The sequence below is a fragment of the Hypanus sabinus genome, chromosome 4, assembly GCF_030144855.1.
Source record: "Hypanus sabinus isolate sHypSab1 chromosome 4, sHypSab1.hap1, whole genome shotgun sequence".
NCBI classification, from domain to species: Eukaryota; Metazoa; Chordata; class Chondrichthyes; order Myliobatiformes; family Dasyatidae; genus Hypanus; species Hypanus sabinus.
Window position 1 is genome coordinate 11,562,601 of NC_082709.1, and position 23,198 is coordinate 11,585,798.

A 23,198-nucleotide genomic window follows, 5' to 3' on the forward strand; every position below is an offset into this window, starting at 1 on the left:
CACCTGCTTCATCAGCTCAGACACAAGGACAATGTCCGGTCACAGGGTGGTTGCTGCGATATGGTCGGGTAACCTCAGCGGCCTTCTGAGGACAACCAACAGCTGCCAGTCTCTAAAGCATCCTCAAAGTGAGATCATTGGTTGTGAGAACATCTCAATGATGGGGCGTGAGTGAAGTTATCCCCTTTTATTCAGGAACCTGTTGGCTGAGGGGTAGTAACTGTTCCTGCACCTGATGATGAGATTACTGAGGCTCTTGTACCATCTACCTGATCGCAGCTGTGAGAAGAGAGCGTGGCCTGGAAACAACTTCAGCTACCCTCTAGTCTTCTTGAACTTCACTAGCAGCTAATGACAAACCAAATATCTCAATAAGGGCCTCCTCAGTTTCCTCTCTGGCCTTCCATAAGATCTGGGAGGTACACGTGATCTGGCCCTGGGGATTTGCCCACCTTAATGTGCTTCAATGCTGCAAGTACCTTTTCCCTTGGAATATACATATGTTCCAAGACATTACTAACTATTACCTTCATTTCCTTTGCATCCATGATGTACTCCTAGTAAACACCGAGAACAAACAGACATCTCAAAGAAATGACATATATGTACTTTGATAATAAATTGAAATTGGAACTTTGATTAACGTCTAAACTGTAGCAGGGCCATCTTTGAAGACATTAGGCAAGATCTGGCAGGTGTTGAGTGGACAACTCCACACATAGACAGTCCTGATGGTCTTTAAGAGGAATTAATCTCTCCCTAATCATCCTTTTTCTGTTAACTGAACAAACTTTTAGAATTATTTTTAACATTGCTTACTAAATCCATCTCAAACTGTCTTTTTGATTTCCTGCTTGTCTTCTTAAGCCTGCTCTTAATTTTTTAATATTTATCAAGAGATTCACTTATGTCCAGATAAAAGTAATGTACATTTTCTTGACCAGAGGCTTGATGTCTCCCATCAACCAGACTTTACTGAACTTGGTACATCTGCCTTCACTCTAGCAAGAACATACTGCTCCTGGATTCTACTTGCCAACTGCTCTTTTTCCTACTTTTCTTTTGCCTTTAAGTAGAGTTGCCCAAAAAAATGGCCGATGGAATTTAACTCAGACAACTTTGAGATGTGCAATTTGGTAAATTAAACTCGGGTGGAACTTAGACAATAAATGGTAGGGCTCTGGAGAGTGTAGTAGACACATAGCTCTCTAAAAGGGGCAATAGAGTTAGACAGGATGGTGAAGAAGAATTTTGGCATTCATTGGTCTGGGTATTGAGAACAGGAATTGAAGCATTATGTTACAACAGTACAGATCATTGTTGAGACCATGCACGAAATTTGTGTGAAGTTCTAGTTGTCTAGCCACAGGAAGGATGCCATTTTATTGGAAAACTTGCAGAACAGATTTGTGAGAATGCTACTGGGACTGGAGGCTTTGAGTTATAATGGAAAACTGGAAAGGCTGGAGCATTTTGCCTTGGAGTGTAGATGGCTGTGGAGCAGGAGTTCCCAACCTGGGGCTCTCAGACCCCTCGGTTAATGGTAGGGGCACATGGCACAAAAAATATCTTAAAACCATAAGATATAGGAACAGAATTAGGCCATTTAGTCGATTGAGGCTGCTCCACCATTTCATCATGGCTGAACCATTTTCCCTCTCAGCCCCAGTCTCCTGTCTTCTCCCCATATCCCTTCATCCAAAAGAGGTTGGGAACCCCTCTTGTAAAGGTATATAAAATCATGAGGCCCATTGATAAGGTAAATGGTCACAGTGTTTTCTCCAGGATAGGGGAGTCTAAAACAAGAGCATGCAGGTATAAGTTGAGAGCAGAAAGATTTAAAAGAGACCCAAGGGGGTAACTTATTCATACATATAGCAGTGGCTATATGGAATGAGTTCCCAGACGAAGTTTAGAGATGGGTACAACAAAAATATTTGAGATATACTTAGGGAGGTACACAGATAGTAGAGGTTTCGAAGAATGTGAGGCAAAAGAAGGGAAATGGGAGGAGATCACATCGACATCCTTGTTGGCATGGACGAGCTGAGCTGAAGGATCTGTTTCCGTGCTGTATAACTCAATGACTCTATGAATCACCAGAGGAATTTTGTGTGATTAGGAATAAAATGTGGAAATACCACATGGGCCCAAGATCATGAAATCTGGTCTCTGGAGATGTGAGAAATCAACATTAACTTTTATGTCTCTGTGTCTGATTCTCAACTGAGCATTAAAATGGGTAAACACATATTGTATTTATGTTTGAGCTGAAACATTTAAATTAACAACTGCAGTACACAACTAGCTGACAAAGTCAGCCTGTGACAAAAGAAAATTTAAATGACTTTGATTGATATCCAATGGCTTTTGATTACCATACTCTTTACAACCAATATCCGTGGGGTATTATTGACAAGAAGGTCAACAGGACCAGCCACACTTGGTCCAATTTGCTTACAAGAGCAACTCCTAGGTTGGGAATGAACAGCAAGTGATTCACTCCCTAATTTTCAAAAGCTTTTCCACTATACAAAAAAAGCATGACAGATATCCAATGGAAAACTTATATTTTCCCTGGACAAGTAGAATAATAAGAATTTTTTTTAAAAAATTCATTGAAGGAGTTAAAGGCAGAGCCGGCATTTGACATCCAGGAGGAGTTGGCAGTAAGCAGCCTTCTTGAACCATTGAACCACTGCAGTCCTTGAGGTGTGGCTGTACCCACAATGCTGTCAGGGAGAGAGCTACAATTGGAACCATGAAGCATGTCACCGACTTACAAAATGTTCACCTGATTGGCACACTAACCCAGGGGTCGGCAACCTTTACCACTGAAAGAGCCATATGGACCCGTTTCCCACAGAAAAGAAAACAGTGGGAGCCACAAAACCCGTTTGACATTTAAAATGAATTAACACTGCAAACAACGTTTTTTTTGCCTTTATGCTATGTATAAACAAACTATAATGTGTTGCATTTATGAAATCGATGAACTCCTGCAGAGAAAACGAAATTACATTTCTGCATGCAACAAAAACATTTTGAACTCTGAAAAAAAGACGTTGGGTTGAAGGTTACTTTTAAGTAAAATAATCAATGTCTATTTGAGTCCTTCTTGTATTTATGAAAAACACCGAACTTAAATTGTCTGCCAGCAGCAAACCAAAAATACTGTCAGCCAGCTGTCAACCTGAAAAATAAAAGGACTATTTCACTGAACAATGAAAAAATATGAATATACGTAAAATAATAGGCAATTAAAATATTTATCATACTTGGTTAATGGGATTTCTGCTCCTGGACCTCAGCGCGCAGCGTCTGCACATCAGGGCTGTATGACGTCACCTTCATCTTTACACAGGATCGCAAGCTGTCATCTGTGAGGCGTGCGTGATGTTTGTTTTTAATAAAGTTCATGTTGGAGAACACCTGCTCACATACATATGTGGATCAAAAGATCGACAGGACTCCAAGCACATACTTTTTAATGTTTACATAAATGTCGGGGATAGCATTCCATGTTTCGAACACAAGTTTGTCCGTTTGGGGAGGTTTTCAATATCACTCCATTTGTGTTTCTGAGCAAGAACGGCCTTCTGACGGGCAACATCTTCAAGGTCTGCTGTCAAGCGTCTAAGCTTGGACACCCATATGTCTTTGTCGGCTGTGTCGGCCAGTTCCATCTCAAGATCAGGTTGACTCACATCTGCCAATGCAGTCGTATTCAGTAGGAATGGATCGATGCTTAGGGGAGTGGCGGGTGTCAGGCATTGGCAGTGGTGACATATTAATAGTAATAAAAAACACGTTGTAGCGGTGTGCTACACGCAGCGCTAAAATAGACACGGAGTCGGTAAACTGCAGTCAAAGATAACTTTATTCGAACTAAACAGCCTTGCTTTTAAGCCTCCCTCAACCCTCCCCCCCCCGTGGGCACGGATGCTCCAAAAGACACATACTCACAAACCCCCGTAGGCTATCTCCCTTAGCCGGAATGCTGGCTAATTGTGAGCCGGTTTGGATGTGCCAGGAAATGGGTCGCCACAACGTTTTATTTAGATGGTACAATATCACCATAATCTTCAAATTTAGAATTACATTTCAAAAACTAACAAACTAACATAAAATACATTTTAATTAAATACTCATCATTTATTTTCCAAAGCCACAGGGAGCCGCAGCACAGAGATGAAAGAGTCGCATGCGGCTCCGGAGCCGCAGGTTGCCGACCCCTGCACTAACCATTACCTTAAATATTCACTCCTTTCATAAGCATACCATGGTGCAATTGAGTTCATTTTGAAACGTACTGCAGAACTGGAAAGTCTGTAGATGCTGGAAATCCAAAACAACACACACAGAAAGTTGGAGGAACTCAGCAGGAATATAAACAGTTGATGTTTCAGGAGAGGGCCTCTCACCAAGTTGAAAGGTTTCAACCAAAAGCATTCACTGTTTACTCATTTCTGTATACATACATGAATTGCATACATCACCATGCCAGCACATGATTAGTGTACACCTCACTTAAAGTAAAGAACTAAGACTCTCGTTTCTCATCTTTCTTGTTTTCCTTTGAATTAGTTTCATGTTTTGGAGTTACTAGGCATACCAACCACTGCCAATGTCAAGTCAAGTCAAGTCGCTTTTATTGCCATTTCAACCATAACTGCTGATACAGTACACAGTGAAAACAAAACAGCGTTCCCCCAGGACCATGGTGCTACATGAAACTCAAAACTACACTAGACTATGTGAAACAACACAAAACTACATTAGACTTCAGACCTTCACGGGACTACATAAAGTGCACAAAACAGTGCAAGACAGTATAATAATTAATAAAAGAGACAATAGCCATAGTAAAGGGCAAATTACAATATAATAATAAATGATGTAAATGTAAACAATGTTTTAGCAGGAATTGAGAATGAAATGAGCAAAAATTGCAAAGGGAGTGGAGTGGTATTCAGCTGAGTGCGTGTGTGTAAGTTGGTGTCAGACTAGACTCTGGGAATTGAGGAGTCTGATGGCTTGGGGGTCAGGAGGGAGAAGAGTTTATATGAGGGGTGCGTGGGGTCCTTCACAATGCTGTTAGCTTTGCAGATGCAGCATGTAGTGTAAATGTCCGTAATGGCAGGAAGAGAGACCCCGATGATCTTCTCAGCTGACCTCATTATCCGTTGTCAGGTCTTGCGATCCGAGATGGTGCAATTTCCAAACCAGGCAGTAATGCAGCTGCTCAGGATGCTCTCGATACATTCTCTGTGGAATGTAGTGAGGATGGGAGGTGGGAGATGGATTTTTCTCAGCCTTCGCAGAAAGTAGAGACGCTGCTGGGTTTTCTTTGCTAAGGAGCTGGTGTTGAGGGACCAGGTGAGATTCTCTGCCAGGTGAACACCAAGAAATTTGGTGCTCTTAACAATCTCTACTGAGGAGCTGTTGATGTTTAGCGGAGAGTGGTCGCTTCGTGCTCCCCTGAAATCTCCTGAACAATCATCACTTTTGTTCTTCAATGTCACCAAGACCAAGGAGCCAATTATTGACTTCAGGAGATGAAAACCAAAGGTCCATAGCCAGTCCTCATTGGAGGACCAGAGGAGGAGAGGATCAGTCATTTTAAATTCCTCAGTATTATTATCTATGAGGACCAGGTTCAGCACGCAAGTACAATTATGAAGCAAGTACCTCTACTTCCTTAGGAGTTTGTGACGATTCAGCATGACATCTAAAACTTTGATGAACTTCTATAGATGTGTGGTGGAGAGTATATTTACTGGTGGAATCACAGCGTGGTATGGAAATATCAATGTCCATGAATAGAAAATCCTACAAAATTAATGGACACAGCCCAATCCATCATGGGTAAAACCCTCTCCATTAATGAGCACATCTCATGAGCACTACATGAAACACTGTTGAAGGAAAGCAGCATCCATCATGAGGGGCTCACCACTGCTATCAGGAAGGTTGTATAGGAGTTTCAGGACTCACGCTACTAGATTCAGGAACAGTTACTGCCCCTCAATCATTAGGCTTTTCAACCAAGGGGGATAACTTCACTCAATTTTACTTGCACCATCATTGAACTGTTCCCACAACCCATGGGCTCACTTTCAAGGACTCTTCATCTTACGTTCTCCATATTTATTGCTTATTTATGTATCTATTTATTAATTATTATTATTTCTTCTTTTTGTATTTGCACAGATGGTTGCCTTCTGCACTCTGGTTGAACGCCCTAGTTGGGCAGTTTTTCATTATTCCATTATGGTCATTATTCTATAGATTTATTGAGTACGCCTGCAAGAAAATGAACTGAGGGTTGTAGATGGTGACAAGAATGACCTTTGATAATAAATTTACTTTAAGCAGTTGAATTTTAAAACTTGATGTGGAAGTATAGCAGCACACTCTCATTACCATTGTTTTAAGGATCCTGCAGCTTTGTATTGACTAACGATGCAGTAGAATTTAAGAGACTCCTGGATAGGTACATGGAGCTTAGAAAAATAGAGGGCTATAGGTAACCCTAGGTAATTTCTAAAGTAAGTACATGTTCAGCATTGTGGATTGAAGGGCTGTATTGAGTTGTAGGTTTTCTATTTTATTAAGTTTCTATAAGAATTTTTGACACACACATTACTGTGGGTTAAGTTGACAGCTCACCATTAGTAATAAGAATGATTAATAAATGCTATTCTTCCCAGTAACGTCTACATCCCCTGACTGAACAAAACAAAACATGACTACAAAATAGTTGTCCAATTCTAGACTATTATCTGGAAAATGTAATTCTATCTGCCTTATTCACTTCTTACACAATTATTGAGACATTTACTTTGTCTCCTTTCTATTGCCCACTGAGGGAAACATCAGTTTTGTGTCTTTCTTCATGCTTTAGATTTGAGCACCAGAATTTATTCTTTTCTTTGAGCCCCTTTCTGTAAAGACAAGGTCACCAATGGATTTACAAAATTCAAATAACATTAAATCATCTTCAAAACAGAGTTATAGAAAAGTATAGTACAGAAACAGGCCCTTCAGCCCATCTAGTTCATGTCAAAACTATTTAAACAGCCTATCCCATTGATACGCACTGGGACCATATGTCTCCACACCCCTGCCATCAATATACCTATCCAAACTTCTCTTTAACATTGAAATCGAGTTCACATGCACTACTTGCACTGCCGGCTCATTCCACACTCCCACCGTGCTCTAAGTGAAGATGTTTCCCCTCATGTTCCCCTTAAACTTTTCATCTTTTACCCTTATCCCATGACCTCTGGTTGCAGTCCCATCCAACTTCCATGGAAAATGCCTGCTTGCATTTACCCTATATATACCCCTCATAATTTTGTATACCTCCAACTAATCTCCCCTCAATCTTCTAATTGAATGAAACTGAATTTCTAGCCAAACTTCATCCACTGAGGAATCACCACATAGGTAATTTGGATACACGTGACAACATTATAAAAATCCCTTTAATATCAAATTACTATTGCAGAATATACTTAATGCTTTTTTACCCCTCCACACATTGACATTGCTTCTGTATCACACATTTTTTATATTGAAGGAGAAATTTAGCTGGCGCATTTCCATGAGAGCTGATAATCCATCATGAATGTGTGTGAACAAGTATTAGTAAGCTCCCTTCCAGGAAAAAGCCTCCCAGAAATTCCCTGAATATTTTTTTCTCTCTCTGCCATTACGTAATTAACGCATGAGTTTTCCAGCAGGATATTAAGTAAGAATGCAACTCAATCTTTTATATTCCTACTCTTACTTCCTCTGAGACTATCTGCAATTGCTTACCCCACCACCCAAATCGGAATAACATATTTCGATGCAGAACCGGGATGGGATGTAAGCCTTCTCTGTTATTTCGTGATAAAATAGTCATGGTAGACATTAGATTTCCTTATTCAGCTGCGAAGGTAGCTTATGCTATTTTGTACTCGGTTACCTGAAGGAGCTAAAACATATCAAATGACACTGGCTCAATCGTTGATCAGTAAAACCTGGCCTGTCAGGGCATGCACATGTTGGATATGATCTGAAGTCTGGAAGAACTTGAATAGTCCAATACAACAAGAAAGCTTATACATGCTGTCAACCAAGCATGAGGACTTTCTTGGCAGATGATTCTAAGATTTGTATCTATTTATTAATTTATTGAGATAGAGTGCGGAATAGGACCTTCCAGTCCTTCAAGCCGCCCAGCCACCAATCTCCCTATTTAAGCTGGCCCTAGTCACATGACAATGACCAATTGACCTATTAAATAGTACTTCTTTGTACTGTGGGAGGAAACCGGAGCAGCCGGAGACAACCCACGCAATCACGGGAAGAATGTACAACCTCTTACAGGAGGTGGTGGGAACTGAACCTGGCTCACCTTTACTGTAAAGCATTGTGCTAACCACTAAGCTCCAATGCCCGGCTTTTGTAGTTCAAACAATGTTCCATTATGGTTGAACTTCTAATTCTATAGGAGTACAAAGAGATTTGTTTTTATCTGCTTCGGGCTTTCAGTGAGATTTTATCTTTATTGAACACAGTTGTATCCTAAAAGTTATTTATATATCTTTGAACAAGGTAATGCCTGTTACTAGGCAGATGAATGCAAATGAACATTATTTTCAACATTGAGAAGATAATGTCTATCTATGGAACAGTTTGGTTAAATATTAACTGAATTACTGTATTATATAGATATTATTAACTGGATATCACTGCTTCCTAACACCAAGTAATCCCTTAAACCTGGAGATGACTAGATATTTGCGTTAATTTATCCTAACTAACATGAAGCCATTTATAGTAGTTTTGTTAGTTCTGATGAAGGGTATCACATCAGAAACATAGGCCGTCTCTCAGTACAGACTCAGGTTGACCTGCTGCGTGTTTCTGAAATTTTCTGATTTTCAGAAATATTCAGATCTTCAGCTTTCCAGCATCCGCAATGTTCCAATCCTCAGTTTGTATAATCATCTGATTTTAATATTCTTTAACCATACCCTGAAATAACTAACTTTCCTATTACACATTTGCCTTTAAGAAAGTAATCCAGTACAAAGAAAATTACCTTCTTGCAGTTCCTTGGAGAGTCTGTCTTCTCAAACAGCATTCTTAAATCATCCAGTGGGATAGAAAATTTCTCAATCCTTCTGGTAGCTTGTAAATCTTCCTTAACAACTTCACTTTGGGCTGATTCAGTTTCTTCCATGCTTATGGGTGAAGCTAAAACGTCGTTTCTCTGTGTTTCACTCACCATCATTCTGGTTTCTGGATCACTTTCCATTCTCGTACAAATAATATTTTCAGCAAGTAAGCTGTTATGTCAGAACACAGGATGCCTTCAGTCAGGCTACCACAGAAATTCCAGCTCTGGTACTCGAATTACACACTCTGATATTCTGGGGATGGAAGCATTGGCTGACTGGTGACTTCAGACTGCTGTCGAAAGGCTGATGTTAAAAGCTCTTCAGTACCTGTCTAAGAGCCTTATATCGAGAGCAGCTCGCTCAGCAGGACCTTCAGTTCACTGGAAGGAGGCTGAAGTAAGGACTCATGCCTCTGAGAGCATTCCCTGAAAACGATGCAATTGGATCACAAGACTCCCACCTCTCCTTCAAAAGACTCAGTGAACCCTTCTTTATTTGGCATTCTGCCAGGCCCTCAGTGTTCTACAAATCAGATTTGAAAAATGTTAAAGCGTTTGGCTGGCTATTGAAACACAACTAAGAAAATATGCCTTTTTAAAGCATATCTCATTCATCGTAAAACCACAGCTACGCAAAATCATGACTTTGTTTAAGTTCCTGGTCATGTGAAAACGGTCATACTGAAAGATTTTTTTTTCTTGTTTTGCTTCAGGCACACTACTGCACTTCAGCAAGCATTGCAAAATTTCAGGAGAAAATTCCCAGCTAGCAGGAAACCAGATCAGGAAGAGTAAATCCCATCACTTCCTAGTATGGAATAATGCCACGTAACGATATTGCTTGGAAACCAACAATATGTTAAATAAATGCTCGGAAAAGAGAATGCAGACATGCCTTGGGGTCAGTCCATTTAAAAATAACACTTAATAAATAAGCCATCAGTTGCTTTGCAAATTGGCACCTCTCTCTTTCCCAGGTCTGAGAAACTCTGCAACCCTTTAGATTTTACAATAAATGCAGAACTTTGCTCTGAGTGTTTGGTTACAGAGAAAAGCCAGAGCACATACACACAGAGTCCCTTGCCAATTCAATGCTACAGATGTGGCATACACATTAGTAATGTATTGGTAGTTTATCTTTCCCACTGAATGAAAATGGGGGGAAAATGTTATCCCAGATACAAAATACTAGCTGTACCAGGAAGTTACATGCATTCAGGGCAGCTTACTTAACCCACAGTCAATAAATAAGCACTTCCAAACAATACTACTACTTATTGTGCCAAGTTAACAAATAACCTTGGGTAGCTAAGCACCTCAGTAGAGATTGTTTTGCATTAAAAATAATTTAATAAAGGTGCAATGAAATAGACATGTTATTATATCACAAACAAAGAAAATCTGTAGATGCTGGAAATCCAAAGCAACACACACAACATGCTGGAGGGACTCAACAAGTCAGACAGCATCTATGGAAATGAATAAACAGCTGACATTTTGGGGTAAGGCCCTTCTTCAGGAGGGAAAGGAAGGGTCTCGGCCCGAAACATCAACTGTTTACTCTTTTCCATAGATGCATAGTTCCTCCAGCATTTTTTGTGTGTTGGCATGTTATTATGTCTTTTAATTATTCAGTGAATGACTTCCCTGCCATTCCCAGCAATTATATTGTACAATAGGCATATTATTTTCTCACTCTATTTATATATTGTACGATATGCATATTATTTTCTCACTCTATTTATTGAATTAAATATATTTTTCATACTTACTGCTAAATTATTCTGAACAAGCAAATTTAAAAGCTATGGTTTAATAATTCTTACATTTTCTTCCTGATGATTAATTTATTGATGTTGTAGCAATATCGAGTGATACAAAAACAGCCTGGCATTTATAAAATAAAAAGAGATCAAAATTGATTTCCACAGACTCATTAGGCTAATGAGCATCCAGCATGATGGTCTGATAACAGATAGCTGAAGGATACTGATCTCCGATATCCCGCTCAGACCAATGCATTATTTAAGAGACCCCAAGGGAACTGAAAGAGTCGATGTCTGCATACTTCTGATTATGTGCTCAGCTTGCAGTGCAAACCTTGGTATGATTTCTCAAGCGCTTGAAAATAAGAATATGCTTGGTTTAAAAGTATGTTGCTTAGTTATCCAGCAGCCAAATTAATATTAAGTATATTCTAAAGAATTCATCTATTACAATTCTAAATCGCTATTACCTGAAAAATAAATATTGGAGTTTAACTTTTTCCTGGAGATTTTTATCAGACCGAGTCTGTTTCTTGAATTATATCATAGTAACTAATTCAAATTGAACAAAATAAGTGTATCTAGTCATGGTTAGACAAAATCCCAATAGGTGAAAGGCAATATTAGCTGAAGTACTGGCTCCTCTCCAGGATATTGAAACTAGCCAAATGCAATTGGATAATTATTACCCATCTTTTTTTTCAGCTTTGACATAATGATCGGATTCGGCAAATTTTGCAAATTTCTATCCGTTAAAGTTAAACAGAGATCAGTTTACTGGACATGGTGATAAAGTTCTATAGAACTGAAAATATAGTCATACTTAGAGACTAAAAGCTGATCCTTATGGTAAATCATTTAATGTAAACATATCTAAAACTTTATTTCAGAATTTCAGCAGATCAGCAGCAGCTGGTTTTGTGTTAACACATTTTACAATTGTGTACAGAAAATGTCTCTAATGCAGCCAAGGCTAAGAGGAGAAGTGATTGAGACTTCTAAAACGATGTAGAGAAATTTTTCCAAAAACAGAAGTGTTGAAAACCTGAGTACATAGATGTCAAGTAACTGATAAAGGACTCAGAGGAAAGCGGAGTATATTTTTGATGCAGTGATTGTTAAGACTTGGAATAAAATAATTGATAAAGGCAGCTTAATAATAGCATTCCAAGAGGAATTGGCCAAATATTTCTGTATAGTGATATGGGGAAAAATAAATAAATATGCAATAAATATCGAGAACACGAGATGAAGAGTTCTGAACGTGAGTCCAAAGTTGTGGGAACAGTTCGGTAATGGGGTGAGTTAAGTTGAGTGGAGTTATCCCATCTGATTCAAGAACCTGATGGCTGAGGGGTAATAACTGTTCCTGAACCTGGTGATGTGGGTCTTAAGGTTCCTATAACTCCTTCCTGATAGCAGCAGCGAGAAGAGATCATGGCCTGGATGGCAGGCGTCCTTGATGGTGGATGCTGCATTCCTCTAACAGTGCTCCATATAGATGTGCTCAGTGGTTGGGAGAGTCTTGCCCCTGATAGACTTGGTTATATCTATTACATTTTATAGCTTTTTCATTTCAAAGGCATTATGGTTTCCATACCGAGCCATGATGCAATCAGTTATATTCTCCACTGTACATCTATAGAAGTTTATCACAGTTTTAGATGAATCTTCATAAACTTCTACCAAAGTAGAGGTGTTGCCGTGCTTTCTTTGTAATGACACTTAAATGTGGGACCCAGGACAGATCTTCTGGAATGATAAAACCAAGCAAGATAAAGTTCCTGACCCTATCCTCCCCTGTTCCCCCATTGAGGACCAGGTCATGGACTTCCAGTTTCCTCCTCCTGTACTCAATAATCAGTTCCTTGGCCTTGCTGTAAGCCCTCATTACAGCAAAACTGAACCAAGAGATAGACCCAGCAGAGCATGAGCATCCCTGATCTGTGCTGGCCAGCCAGGAAGTCACAGTGAGTGGACATGAGGGTGGAGGGCGGGGCTTAGTATGATGGTGCCCAATGGCGAATCCTTTGCTTGCATCGTCAGAAACAGCTGTATTTCTATCGTTAATATATCTGTTCTTTTTCCGGGTTCTTTTGAAGACCCTGACTTGGAGTTACACACTGACTTCAGTTCTTTGCAGGAATGTGTCCTGCTGTCAGGGCCTCACGACTAGCTGCTTCACGATATGCCAAGGATGTGGCCTGGAAGACTAAGGTGCCTCCAGGGTGCCGGATTTTCATGGCTCTGGAGGCGTGCAGATTCAAAGTTGTTACCGCCACAGAAAACTGGCGTGCCACGGGAGTACATGGAAGATCGAAAGCAGTGAACTGGCTGCTCGTTGCGTGCCCAGAGACCTGAGATGTTTGGGCACAGAGCTCAGGAGAAGCGACACAAAAGACTTCTAACACCGTAACTCAGCGAGTTGTTTATTACGTCCCTGCTGTCGCTGTTGATGCACCATCAATAACTCACACTGAGACGTAAAGGCGAGATATCGGCTTTTATTGACTGGAAGAAGGAACAAGCAGTGAGTGACCACCCTACTACATCCTGGAGACTGAGAGGCCGGGCTCAGGCCTTGATCACCTTTATACCGGGGTCTGTAGGAGGAGCCACGGGAGCAGTCAGCAGGGGGCGTGTCCAGACAGGTATATGTAGTTCACCACAGCTGTAAAACGGGGACTCCTCTTTTTCCCATATCAGGGAGAGAGAGAGAGCCTGTGGTGTGTCAAATTACTAGGTGAACAAGTAGCCTTTGGGGAACTGCAAGTCTGTATTTCTATTGATGCTTTGCAGCATGCTTGAGTGCTTGGTGCAGGCTGCAGATGCTTTTTTGTTGGGGGGGTCATCGTTTTGCTGCTGCTTATGCATGGGAGGAGGGAGCTGGGGGGGGGGGTTGGAGTTCTAACATTTAACTATCATTCATTCTTTGGGGGACTCCTCCATTTTCATGGATGTTTGCAAAGAAAAAGAATTTCAGGGTTTCAGTGAAATGACCTATATCATCTCTCTCCTCTCCGGCAAAGCTCTCATCTAGGCTACGGTGATCTGGGAGATGAAAGAGATGTTTGACCAACCAGTCAGCAGATGAAAGGTGGCCATCCAACTTTGCCAACTTTGTCAGGGTACATATAGCGTGGCTGACAATGCAATTGAATTCCTCAGTCTGGCGGTACAGAGTGGCTGGAACACTGAAGACCTAATAGCTATGTACCACCTAGGTTATTAAGTGAAACTAAAGATGCATTGCCAGCCAGAGACCCGGTTGAGGTGAATGAAGACCGATGAATGATGGGAAAGAGCTACTTCTTCTGCAGTGCACTAGACAATTTCCATTCTGCCTACCCTGAGTTGTTGAGAAAACTTCCAGACCTGTCCAGGGTGGGGAGGTCAGTGATGGTTTCCACCATTCCTCCCAGCTTTGCTGCATCCAGGGCTGTGCTGCCTATCTCCATCTCCTGGGACAAACAACAACATGCCCTTGTAGCCTTCATAGTTCCTGGTGCAGCAGTCAATTTCATGGACCTTGGGTTTGCAAGGGATCTCCAAGTTCCCATGGTGCATTTTGACCAACTAGTAGTTATGGCCATGCCTCTGTGCAGAAGACCCCTAGGCCCTGGGACAATCTGTCACCTCACTGGTCCCATCTCTATCCTGGACTGCACACTCAGACTATCCAGTTTCACCTTATTCATTCTCCTGAGGTTCCGCTGAACTTCGGACACTCCTGGTTCACTCTTCCACGACCCAAAATTTAACCGATCCACAGATGATCTTCCCGCTGCTAGGCCGCCTGCCTCCTGCCTCTCCCAAGCTGCCTCCTGTCATTCCCGAGCTGTTGCAAGTTCTTCCTGAGTATACAGACCTGCTAAATGCTTTCAGTTTTAAAACACTCAAAGCTGAAATTGCATTTATCATCAAAGTATGTCTACTATATACAATCTTGACAGGCAGCCACAAAACAAACAAGCCCAATAGAACATATTAAAAAAGAGGACCATCAAACATCCAATGTACAGAAAACAACAAAAATAAGCAAATAACGTTCAGAAATGAAGCTCATGGAAGTGAGTCCACAGGCAGTCCAGGAAGCTATTAGCAGTGAACTGAGCATTGGCCCGACCTCCCCCACACCCACGCCCTCCCCTACCCCGCCACCTCCAGCCCTGGACACCCTGACCTTTTCAATCTGGCCCAGGGCTTAATTTGGCTAAGCCTCAGATCGTTGCTGCCTTTTGGACATGGGGCCTGATGCTTCATTGAGCTCTTGGGCCTGAGACTCACTGCTTTGATCCGGCTCACACCTAGCCTTTCCAATTCGGCCCACTTCATTGAACCTCGAACGGCATAAATGAACTGCAGCCTAGAAGCTGCCTGCCCCAAGGAAGACCCTGCAACCTGTCAGACACAGAGAAGGTGACTGTGGAGGAGCACAACCGTGTTGCCATAGCAACCGGTTTCATCTGCCCCCTCCACATCCCCTGCTGCTGAAGGTTTCTTCTTTGTGGTGAAAATAGAATGGTGGAATTTGAACATGCACAGATTATTGAGGCCTCGATAAGATGAGAGTGAACAACTGGTACCCCTTGCCTCTGATGACCATGGCTTTCGAGTTGCTGCAAGGGGCAACCATCTTTATTAAACTGGACTTCTGAAATCCATATTCGGGAGGGTGATGAATGGAAGACTACTTTTAACACCCCTACTGGCCACTATAAATATTTTGTGATGCTTTTTGGTCTTGTCAAAGCCTTGGATTCCTTCTCAGTCCTTATCATCATTCTCCGAGAGATGCTAAATCTCTTTGTTCCATGTACCTGGATGATATACTCAATTTCTCCAAGACCTCCCAAGAATACATCCAACATATCCGACAGGTGCTTCAACATTTATGCCAGAACTATTTGTCAAACTGAAGAAGAGTGAGTTCTGTGTCTCCACAGTCTCCTTCCTCAGGTTACTGTCCCTGATGGGAATATGCAGATGGACCCTAGCAAGACCCAGGCCATTGAGGATTGGCCACAACCCATCATGATCAAACAGCTCCAGTGGTTTTTGAGATTCCCTCACCTTTACCTGAAATTCATCTGCAAATTTAGCTTCATTGCAGCAATCCTAACTGCTCTGACTAAAGGAACTTCTGGTTCATTTTGCTGGACTCCAGAAGCCGAGGTAGCTTTCCAGGAATTGAAACATTGCTTCATAATGGCTCCTGCCTTTGTTCTCCCTGAGCCAGAGCTGAAATTCATCATTGAAGTAAACACTTCAATGTTGGGGCTATTTTCTCACAACAACCTCTGTCTGACCAGAAACTCCATCCCTGTGCTTTCGTCTCCCAGTGGCTCTCTCCTGCAGGGAGGAATTATGACATAAGGAATAGAGAGCGGTTGGCAGAGAAATGAGCCATGGAAAATTGGAGACATTGGCTGGCAGGGGCTGAACATCTATTTATGATCTGGACCAACCACAAGAACTTGGCCTATATTCAAGAGGCAAAGCAGTTAAACTCGTGTTGGGTTGGGTGCTCTCTTTCCTTTTTTAGCTTTTTTGATTTTGTCATCATTTCCTGTCCAAATTCAAAGAACCAGGAGCTGGGTCCCCTCATCAGGCAGTATGAACAATCAAACCAGGTTGCCGTCCCAGACCTCATCCTCCAGAGGTCCAAGCTGATGGTACCAATCAAATGGGAGGTTGAGACCATCATCAGGAGAGAACAACAGCAGAAGGCAAACCCAGGGAACTGCCACTTTTTCATCTGTCAGTCCAGATGTCGTACAGAGGAGGCACACAACACTTATCTCATAAGGTGCTTTGGTGGCTAGGCATGGATGAAGATGTTAAATCACATCTAGCAGCCCGTCACAAGGAACCCGGTTCACGATCACCCACTGCCCATTCCTTCCCATATCACCATGGACTTCATTACCAATCTGCCACCTTTGCAAGGTAACACCATGATTATGGGGATGATTGATGGACCATTTCTTTAAGGCCTGCCACTTTGTGCTCCAACCCAAGCTTTCTTCAGCTCATGGGATAGCCAACCCTATGCTTCAGTATGTGTTTCGCATGCACAGCTTTCCCCAAGATGTTGTTTTGGTTTGAGGCACTCAGTTTACCTCTCGGTTCTGATCTGTATTTTGTCATCTCATTAGAGCTATGGTCAGCTTCTGATCCAGAGGCTGTCACCCCCAGTCCAATGGGCAGAAGAAAAGGATCAATCAAGACCTGGAAAAGACCTTTAGGTGTGTTGTGTTGGACAGCCCAACAACTTGGAGTGATCATTTACTCTGGGCAGAATTTGCTCCTAAAACTCTGTGCCACACTTCCGTGGGTATGTCTCCCTTTGAGTGTCCGTTTGGTTATCCAACCCTCTCTGTTTCCTGAGCAGGAATCTGAGGTGGGAGTCCCATCTTCAGAACAGCTGGTTTGTCATTGTCAACAAAAGTGTAAGAAAGCTTGGGCAATCTTGGGTCTCTCTGCAGCAACAGCGGCATGCCAACTGTCGGAGGCAGTTCTTCGTCTTTGTTCTTCATCTTCGTTCTTGGTCAAAAGGTTTGGCTCTCCAGCAAAGATTTTCCTCTCTGGGTTGAGTCTCAGAAACAGGTCTCACAGTGCATCAGAATGTTCAAGGGCGCTCTGTTGGATCAACCCCGTAACTTATCTTCTCCAGTTGCCTCATGCTATGCATAACAACACCATCTTCCATGCCTCCTGTCTAAAGCCCCTTCTGTGCAGTCCACTGGCACCAGTCCTGAAACTGACCTCTCGCGTCATCAGCATACAGCATCCATTGGCTTCTGAACTCACTTCTGGTTCATGGCCAATTCCAGTAATTGGTGGACTGGGAGGGTTATGGCCCTGAGGGAAGGTCATGGCCCCCTTCCCTCACTGTGACATCCTGGACCCGGACGATCAGAGACATCCACTGTCACCACCCAGATCACCCTGGGACAGCAGTTGATGGACATTGTGGGGGATTGTAGGATGGGGGATGGGTGAGGAGAATCTTATCAAGGTTTGGACTGAGGTGCTGGAATCTTCCCAGATCTGGTGTTTCTCCTCCCCTGATTATTAGTTGACTATCTCTACTTGTATCTCATTTCAACTACCAGTGCACCTTTGCCTTGTTTTGTTTCTCTATCTGAGCTCCCTCTGTTTTGTTGGTCATAGCTCAGTGTTGAGTTTACCTGCTCTGTGTGTGGTAATTCTTACAATCTAAACCTTTAGTATAGCTTCTTCATACAACTCCATCCTTGTCTCTGGTCTCCTCCGCATTTGGGTCCACCTGGTCTACATCTCTCCTACTAGTCCACGGATTAAAGATATTGAACTTTGCCATAACTACCCTGGTTCAACCCAGCCTGGCACCCACCCTTAGTTGCACCTACCATATGGACAATGAGCTGAATGACTTGCATTGTAAATTCTGAATCCCTATCTAAGTTGTGAAATGAACTTTGAAGAAGAGCAAATGAGCTGCGAACAAGATTCATAAAATTGTAGAAAATAAATATTGTCAGTCAATTAATGGTCATAATTTGCTAAATCTTTGGCTCCAGAAATCTAAAACTGGTGCATTTATAGAGATATGTAATCTCTCAAAAATGAAGTAAGCTTTTATTCTATGATGACTAAATACATAAATATTTTCATTTAGCGAAAAATATAACAATTTTATTAAAACAACCATTTCTCTCTCATAAACACCAGAAATTCTGCAGATGCTGCAAATCCAAAACAGCACATGTAAAATGCTGGAGGAGTTCAGCAGGTCAGGCAGCGTCTATGGAAATGAATAAACAGTCAATGTCTTGGGCTGAGATCCTGATTCCTGAACTCTTGTAGGGTGTTAGCCTGAAACCTTGACTGTTTATTCATTTCCATAGACACTGCCTGACTTGCTGAGTTCCTCCAGTGTTTCGTGTGTATTGTTTTTCCACTCTTCCTCTGAGAGGGAACGTTGAAAAACTTCTATAGATGTGTGGTGGAGAGTATATTGACTGGTTGTGCGACAGCCTAGTATGGAAACACCAATGCCCTTGAACAGAAAATCCTACAAAAGGTAGTGCACTCAGCTCAGTATATCACAGATAGAGCCCTCCCAATCACTGAGCACATCTACATGAAACACTGTGTAGGAAAGCAGCATCAATAATTCAGAGATCCCACAATCCAGGTCATGCTCTCTTTTCACTGCTGCTTTCAGGTAGAAGGTGGAAGAGCCTGAAGACTCCAGTTCAAGAATAGTTACTACACTTCAACCATCAGGCTCTTGAATAGAAGGGGACAGCCACACCACCCTTTCAATCAGTACTGATGAAAATTGGGAATCCAATATATTTTAAGATAAAGAAATAGGAGAAGACGGAGAGAACAAAGAGGTGACTTGATAGGTGAAGACTAAGGAAAGGGAATGAGACAAGATGCATTTGAGATGGCTTTAAGGAATGCAGGAGGCTATGTTGTGCATTTAATATTTCAGTAACATTTGTGCAATCTTGTATATTTATTGTTTGATTAGCATTCTTGTTCATATGGGTTAAACATAAATACATAAACGGCATATGTCACCACGCTACCATATGATATGAGTGCGCCTTGCTTAAAGTGAACATGAAGTTAAACTCGCATTTCAGTCTCCCGTGTCGTCCTTCGAATTAGTTTAATGCTTTGAAGTTACAAAACATAATAGGCTACTCTGCTATTTCATGTTGTCCTCAGAAGAGATAAATGTTTCGATTCAATGAACATATCACAGAACCAGTCAGATCTGATACAGACTGGAGTCCTGAGGGCTCTGGTATGCTAGGTCAGGAGGTTCTTGCTTCTTATTTTGGGTTTTGTTGGAAGAATGTCCAAGGCCAAAGGTAGAAGACCTGTCCTGGACCCAGCATGTAGGTGAAATTACGAAGAGAGCTCTGCAGAATCTCTACTTCCTTCGGAGTCTGCATTGATTCGGCGTAACATCAAAAACTTTGGAAAACTTCAATAGATGCGTAATGGAGTGTGTATTGACTGGTGCCATCACGGCCCGGTATGGAAGCACCAATTCCCTTGAACAGAAAATCCTGCAGAAGGTGGTGGATTCAGCCTGGTGCATCATGAGCAAATCTCTCTCAACTATTGAGCATATCTACACAAAATGCGGTTGTAGGAACGCAGTATACATCATCAGAGATCCTCACGACCCACGAATGATTAGGAGGAGTGCTTTGATGTGCTGTAATCTGCAGGACTACAGGCCAAGAGCTAGGAAGTCGTAATGGGAGCCATAGTTATTGTTGACACACAGTGAACCTGAACTATATTTCCTACTATAACACTCTTCAGTGCTATAATTTTTTATGAGTTTCCTGAGAATTAAAAAAGAGAAAACTGAAGGGTGGCTCTTGAATGTTTGCTCGCAAGGGAGTCTAGAACCAAAGGCCATAACAACAGAAGAGTTCTTTTTATCCTGTGAGCAAGTAGAAAGTCAAACTCACTACCTCAATAAGTAGTTGTGGCCAGTGACATCAATACATAGGGGGGAAATGGGAGAAAAAGAAAGAGTTGATTGTAGTGAAAGGTCACTGGAGTGAAATGTGAGCCCTGTTTTCCTTTCCACTATTGCTGTGTGATCTGCTGAATATTTCCAGATTTCTCTGCTTTATTAATGCAGGGAAAGTTTTGTTGTGTGAGTTAGATTGAGAAAGGGAGGAGGGTGCATGTAGTACTTAACCCTGCTGTGGAACTGTTGAGCTAGATTGGCTGTTTCTTTGTTATAAATCCTATGCTCAAATTTCATTCATCTCGAAACTGATTAATTTTAAAGTTTTACAAACCTACACAATATAAATACTCTATATTACACCAATCTCTGAACCTCTGAATTATGAAAATCTCTAAAGAGTATTGATAATCACTGGGGTCACCCATCTTATAATGACATTGCCCAGAAGAAGACAATGACAAACTATTTCTGCAGAGAAGTTTGCCAAGAATGATCATGGTCATGGTTGTCATTTTCACTCATGAATTCGACTGCAATGATAATGTTGTCATTGTGACTGCATCAGACACCAGTAATGCAGTTTATATTATAAATAATAATAATTTAAAACACTCCATCATATCTCATCAAAAGAGCATGAGGCTAGAACAGTCAATGTTGCATGGAAATTAGAGCTATTTTTGAAAGCCTGACTGGAAATTTTTTGTCAGAATAAAATGCTTTAGTCATTTGTTCCATTTGTACCAACTTGTAATCTTGTTTTCCATTTTGCACAAGAAATTGAAATTCTTTAATGATGACTTCTTGGATTTCAGCAATATTGTGTACTTATCAGCAAAGAGAGTCACGACCTTAAATTGGTGCCAAAGACTGAAATATTTGTGGTTCCATTTGTGAGAGATTGGAGGCCAATAAAGCACAGACCCATGGATCTCTGTCTTTTTTAAAAGAAATAATAATTTGCAGACACTCACAATGCATTCGGTTATTTTATGTTGACTGACACAAACTGAATTTTGAAGGGTGATTGAAGCAGCAATTCTGTCACCAGAAACCTCAGGAAATTGTTAATTCTCCTGGAAGAGCCATTTGACACCTGGAAATAATCAAATATATTTATGTGGAACTAGCAGGCCAACAATAATGATGATCTTGATAATAATAATGCAAATGTTGGGTAGTGTGGTAGCATAGTGGTTAGCACAACACTTTACAGTACCAGCAACCCAGGTTCAATTCCTACCACTGTCTATAAGAAGTCTGTAAGTTCTCCCTATGACTACAATGACCCCATCATTGAAATATTCCCACAACCTATGGGCTCACTTTCAAGAGCTCTTCATCTTATGTTCTCAATATTTATTGCTTATTTATTTATTATTATTTTTTCTTTTTATATTTGCACTTTTTGTTGTCTTTTGCACACTGGTTGGCCCAAGTTAGTGTGGCCTCCCATTGATTCTATTATGGTTGTTATTCTATTATAGATTTGTTGAGTATACTCGCAAGAAAATGATTCTCAGGGTTATATATAGTGACATATACGTACTTTGATAGTAAATTTACCCAGAACTTTGAACTTCCAACTTTGAAAATAGTCCACTCTGCAGAAAGGAAATGACTGCACATAGGCGATCCAGAAATGTGTTTCAGATTTGCCTTCAGGAGGTTACAGTCAGTTATTTTTTGCTTAGAATTTATCCCAATTTTACCAAGATGGTTCAACAGCAGCTTAAGTGCTTTAACATAATATTATTCAATAAAACATTATGGAAATGACTGTCAAACCAAAAAGAAGATACTATGTGAGCAGAGGTTCGATCAGAAGTATATTTTAAAGAAGATCCTAAGGGAGGAAATCATGGTAGCAGCATTCGAGGCAGCAAGAGATGGAGCAAAAGAAATAACGAAAGCAAAAAGACTGGCATCTGAGGAATACAGAGTAGGAGAGATGTATATTCTGGGGAAATGCACAGATATACACCTAGGGTGTCTAAGGCTTTTGTACAGTACTGTATTTGTCAACATGGAGCAGAGAGCCCGAGTTTGTAAATCTGGTGGGAGCAAACGATGCTGGGAATGACAGCGGTGGAGCACCATGGGACGGGTGTGGTGCATGTAGTAGAGAAGGAGTGCCAGGGCAGGGCTGGGCAGTACAGGTGCAGGCACATTCAGCCCTGAGACACAAGGAAAGGTAACTGAATTCCAAACAATTGGTTTATTGATCATTACAGAATATCTCTCTGGTGCTTTCTGCTCTGTTCCCTCTCCCTTCCCCTTTTCCCAACGATGACTCCCTTCTCCCTGCCCCCTTCCTTCTCTCAGTCCACAATAGAGACCCATATCAGAATCATATTTATCATCACTCACATATGTCATAAAATTTGCTTTTTTAGGGGGTGGCAGCAGTACAGTGCAATAAATAAAATTACTACAGTACTGTGCAAAAGGCTTAGGCATCCTAGCTGTATATATGTGTCTAAGACTTTTGAACAGTACTGTACTGCACAAGAAAATTAGAATTGTCTGGGTGATTGTTTGGGTGTAGGGAGGGCATTTGCCCACTTAAATTGGGAGAGAGTGAAGGACTAATTTAATATGATTTCGTGCATGGATGGATCAGGGCAGAAGGTGCTGTGAGATCTGAAAAGGAAGATGGGAGTACAGACAAGGAAGCTGTGTATTTGGGGTGAAAGGCAGCAGGGTAGTACAAAGGTGGGGCTGTCATGTATTTAATATTTCAGTTATATTGGACTAA

The 23,198-nt window shown here is 41.4% G+C and overlaps 1 protein-coding gene across 1 annotated transcript in view; it reads right to left on the reverse strand.

The window, feature by feature from the left end:
* Positions 1 to 9,967, reverse strand: part of xirp2b (xin actin binding repeat containing 2b) — a 161,192-nt gene extending 151,225 nt beyond the window's left edge. The window contains exon 1 of the mRNA XM_059966249.1: positions 9,101 to 9,967. Within this exon, the coding sequence (XP_059822232.1) occupies positions 9,101 to 9,316 (216 nt within the window). The 5' untranslated portion in view covers positions 9,317 to 9,967. The remainder of the gene's footprint in view (positions 1 to 9,100) is intronic.
* Positions 9,968 to 23,198: the final 13,231 nt, after the last annotated feature.